General features: G+C 33.1%; 2 protein-coding genes across 4 annotated transcripts in view; one reads left to right on the top strand and one right to left on the bottom strand.

Moving 5' to 3' along the window:
• Positions 1-5,658, bottom strand: part of LOC105569073 — an 82,516-nt gene that overhangs the window by 63,763 nt on the left and 13,095 nt on the right. The gene's annotated exons all lie outside the window — the stretch shown is intronic.
• On the top strand, positions 3,888-5,606 carry LOC105569075 (retinol dehydrogenase 13-like). The gene is made up of 4 exons (XM_012025233.1): positions 3,888-4,175; positions 4,755-4,836; positions 4,990-5,294; positions 5,398-5,606. The coding sequence occupies exons 1-4, from the start codon at positions 4,058-4,060 to the stop codon at positions 5,589-5,591; spliced, it is 699 nt and encodes a 232-aa protein (XP_011880623.1). The 5' UTR covers positions 3,888-4,057; the 3' UTR covers positions 5,592-5,606.

The following is a 5,658-nucleotide window of genomic DNA, read 5'->3' as shown; positions in this document are numbered from 1 at the left end:
TTGTGTGTGTGTGTAGTACATATGTATATATTATAGTTATTTAATTAACATAATTTTCATTTAAATACCAATAATCAATAGACTTTTTAATGATTATTGATTTATGATTGACTTATGATTGAAGTAGATAGTTTAGAGACACTCGAATATTAATCTTTATCTCTACACTCTTAATTGTAAATATACTCTATGCACTCTTATAACATCATGCACAGATGACGGCTTAACGGTTCAATGACACAGAATTTCTCCAACAGTTTATATATTATTGTACATTATAACACAGATTCTCCTGCGTCAGCAAAGTTAAAGGCTAAATACTTTTTCACTAAACCAATTCTAATGCGTACATGGAATATAAAATTCTAGATTTTATATATTTCTTTTCATCTATAAACCTCTTAACTAACATAATGTAAATTTAATTTAAAGAAATCTTTCTTATCAAAAGTTATGGAAAATTAAACAGTTTGTAACAATGTTACAATAAAATATTAAGCATAACAAATTCTAACGGTTTAAACTAAATAAACGATCAGTAAATCTTCTAATAATTTGAGTTAATTGAATGAACAGTCTAGTCACTGGACAATCATTATGACATTAAATTCTAATGTCATAATGATTGTAAACACGAATATCGCATTTAGTCAAATTTATAGACCATGTTCTACGAAAGAATTGAATTATAATATCATAAAAATGCACATAAGTTTGACTCACCACAATTTCCAAAATGGTTTACGTAGTTTAAGATCCATTTTATATCACACGATTGATTCATTTACGCGAGGAACTTAGTTTATTTCTTGATGCCGGTTGGAAATACACTAAGGGTGCGTATGTTAACGGTCACGCATGAAATAGTATAACTGCTGGCAACTGTTACGTGCCAAAACATCGTCTCACAACCATCTGCCTAACTACCAGTTGTGGACACAAAGAACAGTGTAGTTAATCCTCCCTTGTCGCATTTTACACCAACTTCTGATTTACTTCTCAAAACATTACGACATTATACTAATATCTCATGCTTTATTGATACTCATACTTTGTGATTAAATGCATATTATTTCCCCACAAAAGTTACTTATTGTGCACTAAATTAATTGTGTCTTACATCTCCTGAATTTTCATACCATATTTCGTATAATAGTAATTTTGTATATTGAAATTTTTTAGTTAATTAAAACTTTTTAACAAAAAGATGTAGGAAATATAATAAAAACAATTTTTTATAATACTATTATAAATTTCATTAAGAGAAGCTAAATAAATAATAAAACATTCTCGACCGAATTATAAATAATGTTTACTATAATTGTATTTTATTTCGCGAAATTTAGTTACTAAGATATTAGATGCAAAAATTTGATGCACAATAATTAATTGTAATAAATAACAATTTTCATCGACATTTTCATTAGAGAGAACACTAGTGTAGTGCAACAATAAAAAAAACATGCCTCGGTTTGTAAGATTTTTATAAATTCCACATGAATGATTGTAAGAAGTATGCGAGGAGAAAAGAAGATTTGTCTATGATTTATACAACAAGACTAGAATTTTTATTAGTCAAACCGATCAAATGGGATTATAGTCCGCGTATGTATCTATTTCGAATCGAATAAATTATTCGCTCCGGATCTTTACAGATCTATAGGCTTCCAATTCTAAGTCTATCTCTCTTGAGATCTATTTATTTTCTTACACGACCTATCGAGATCTCGTCTAACGGCCCGACCGCGGTCAAGGGAAGTGTCTCTACAAATTATTCTATCGATACAATCATCACGTTTTCCTTTCACAATGATAAGGAATTCGATTAGCATTTCCTTTCTTTTACATCTACTAGAAATGACAAAACGCGCGCTTCGCGCGCGCAATTTGTGGTCGAGCATTGTGTATTTTAAAAAATTTGTATACATGCAAAGAAGTAATTGTATGCGCAACGTCACTTTAAAATAAAAGGAATTTATCACTCACTGATACGATTCGCAATAGCAGCGTTGTACATCAGTAACTATACATATACGTATGGTAAACTGTAAAAATACAAATATATGTATATGATTATTATGAAATAATTATAAAATCGAAATTATTGTATTAAATATACTTTATATTTTTTAAATAAGTATTTATTAAAATAATTATATAGAATAATGAAAAAGTCTTCCTTTTAAATATAAACTCACAAAATTTTATACGTATGGTTTCGCCTCTAACACTTATTCGGATCCTCGTTCAACTTATTTGAATAAATAAAATAAAAACACAAAACGGATGCTTTATTTCGCACAAGTAACAGATAACATAAAAATGTAAGACACTTACCTCACCATTTCTCCGCCGTTGCCCGATGCCTCTTAGGCCAGCACATCCTCTCAGATTTCCTTGTTGCACTCGCACAACACTCACTCGCAAAAATCATCGATCGCGCGAAATTTCGGACACTCCCGTACGCGATGTGAAATACCATGAAACGTACGAAATATTATTAACAAATATCGTGTGACTTTCTGTTATACAAATTACTCAAACTAACGACTTGCACTTTCGATTCGGAAGAATAGGATGATGGATAAAACACTTTTGAATTGGCGATATAAAATACAACGCGAGCAACGGAAGCATAATCTGCGGTACAGAGCGAATTACAGCGCGAACGCCGAAGTCGTACAAATTTCTCTCTTCTTCCGAAAATGGAACAGATTACACGAAATCGATAGATAATTAAAAGCGCGGTGCGTAAACGAGATGTAACCGCGAAAGTATCACGATTTACATTCATATTTTAGATGAGTTAGTCTCGTGAAATATCTACGTGTACGTTGATAAAGAGCCGTCGCCTCGACATGCAATTCGTTTCTTATTACAAGTTGGAGAAACTTAATAATTAATCGAGGAACGTTACTTGTTACTGATAAAGGTGTGCAAATCAATAGTGTTTTATCCCAGCATTCATCGCGATCGAGTCTTGGAAACCGATAACGCAAAAGTAATAACACGCACGGAGCGACTCTCGCCACTGCCTGCCGGCTCGACGTTCGGCGGGCGAATGATAGCGCGGCGACCTTCGGGTACACAATGGCACGCAAACATAGTACGTCATCGCGCCGAGAGAAAAACAACTACGAACGTTGGAATTCGGTCTTTTTTTGTTCCGTGACTGTTACTACGTTTTGTGTATCATTCTGCGGACTTATTGGTACCGATTAAATAAACGCTTAATTCTGTTCAATCGAGAAAATGTATCGGAACAAAAATCATTGTTACTTAAAATCTAACTACTAAGATTAGAGATTTTACCTCAACAGTTGGTGTATACAAATGTGTATTTTTTAAATTGCAAATCTTCATTTACCATGAATCGAAAAGGGAAGCGAAGCACACCGCGCTTCGAGAAAACGAATCGGCATCGCGGAAAAGAGGCCTCAACTGTTCGACATTAACGACATTCGCACTGGTAACATCTCCTTTTTAAAAAGGGAATAGCCGTGATTCGAAGTACTATCTAATAACAATTTTATCTCTACTCATCTTCTTTAACGGCAAGGCTCTTGGATCCCGCGTTGGCTCTTTCTCCAACTCGAGATCGTCAGCTTCTTCCTTCCTTCTTTTCTCTTATTGGATCCAGTCTCTATTTGTTAATTCAAGGTTTTGTATGTTTTTCGGATCTTTCTTTGATAAGTGATTGCATCCGTAATTTTTACGTCCTTCCTGACGATCCGAACGAAAGAGAGCGAGGACCGGTTCGTCGATTTCTCCCTGCTACGACACTCAGGCCTGCGCACTCGCACTTTCTCTATTTCGAGTGGGGGTTTCTCAGAGATGAGATTCTACCACGGCCCACTGGCCTATATCTTTCTTCTTTTACTGGAGGATATCTTACAAATTATATAAGTGCGAGTGTAGCTGTTCGACACTCAACATCAGTACGTCGCATTGATCAGTTCTATTATGTAATGAAAGCAATACTGTGTGAATTCCGATAGAAATAATCGTTGACATATTGATAATTCGTAGTAGATCGTGAGTAAAAAAGCATCTTAAAATGTGGTTCTTTAATCAAATGTGTACGAGCAAAGCACGTCTTGATGGTAAAACTGTTGTGATAACGGGAGCAAGTGGTGGTATCGGCAAGGAGACTGCCAGAGACTTATATGGAAGAGGTAATTTTACTGAAATTATATAGTTTTAAATTATCCTAAACTTTGTAATTTTAGATATTGTTTCCTATTAATGAAATATAAATTTGTTATTAGTCAGAAGATAACAGTATCACACTGAGAAAAATTTCCATTGGATAAACCAATGTTTCCGATAGTTAATTTTTCCGATTAACTTATCCGATTAAATTAAATGCGAACGTGTAGCTATTCGACACACAACGTCACACTGATCAGTTCTTTTGTAATAAAAACAATAGTGTGTGAATTCCGACAGAAATAATCTTTAACATATTGGTTGATAAAATGCAGTTGCCGATAAAATTCAATCGAGAAACCGATCATATTTTTCACCGAATATTCAATTTAATCGGATATTTTTTCTTAATACAAGCGTCATTGTCATATGGCCATATAATATATTTATATTTCATGAGAGAGAAACACATATACATTTCTTTACTGGAATATTAGATTCTTTATGTTATCTTTGTGATTTATTTACAATTTCATAAAACTTTTTCATAAATCCATAAAAAAAAATACATTAAACACATTTGAATAAATGACGTGTGCACTTAGGCGCTAGAGTAATTCTGGCTTGCAGAAATCTGGAAAAAACAAATAAAGCAGTTGAAGATATAAAAAATAATCCACCATCGTGGTAAGTATATCAAACTTGTACCATAAAAATTAATTAACATCTATTTGTTTTAATTTATTCATTTTTGTTTTTCTGCAACTTTATTTATTTTAATTGAAATATTTTATGTTGAAGAAAATAACGATTAGTTCGTAAATCAATGGCTACTTTTAGGACAACGAAGGATGAATATAAGAATAACGTAGGTGAGCTCGCGATATATTTTCTCGATCTATGTAGTTTGAAGAGCGTAAGAGAATGTGCCAAAAGGTTGATGACGAACGAAGCAGCTATTCATATTCTTATAAATAATGCCGGTGTGGCTGCATGTCCGTATGAGAAGATGGAGGATGGAATCGAAATGGCATTACAAGTAAATCATCTTGGCCATTTTCTTTTGACACTTATGTTGCTGCCAAAGATGCAATCGTCTTCTACCAATTGCAGAATAATCAACGTCTCATCTTATGCTTATATTGGTACGTAAAGCGACATTACGATAGCATTAAAATACTTCCAGTCATTCTTGTTTAAAATACAAATATTATAGAAACATAATATAATAAAAACATTCTCTTATAGCTGCAAACATAGATTTCGATATGATTAATGATATTAATATGGAAAGATCTTATTCATTGGTTTTACGATATGCACAAACTAAATTGGCAAATATTTTGTTCACCAAGGAACTCGCTCGTCGATTAAAAGGTATGCCGAGAAAGGAAACGTTTCCGATTAGGATACATCACATTCACTTAATACCTGCTAATTAATACTTATTGTTAGCAGTGTTACTAATCAATAACTCTTACTGATTATTTTTATATACAGGGTGGGCCA

Source organism: Vollenhovia emeryi, unplaced genomic scaffold (genome assembly GCF_000949405.1).
Source record: "Vollenhovia emeryi isolate VEMERY1.0 unplaced genomic scaffold, V.emery_V1.0 DF939126.1, whole genome shotgun sequence".
Classification (NCBI taxonomy): domain Eukaryota; kingdom Metazoa; phylum Arthropoda; class Insecta; order Hymenoptera; family Formicidae; genus Vollenhovia; species Vollenhovia emeryi.
This window is presented reverse-complemented; position numbering and strand designations above follow the sequence as displayed.

What these genes read in the sequence shown, in the direction of transcription:
- LOC105569075 (XM_012025233.1), top strand. Translation starts at nt 4,058, where the DNA reads ATGTGGTTCTTTAATCAAATGTGTACGAGCAAAGCACGTCTTGATGGT. An exon ending in CAGAGACTTATATGGAAGAG is followed by an intron (nt 4,176 to 4,754) that starts GTAATTTTACTG and finishes GTGTGCACTTAG; the next exon opens with GCGCTAGAGTAATTCTGGCT. An exon ending in CTCATCTTATGCTTATATTG is followed by an intron (nt 5,295 to 5,397) that starts GTACGTAAAGCG and finishes ATTCTCTTATAG; the next exon opens with CTGCAAACATAGATTTCGAT.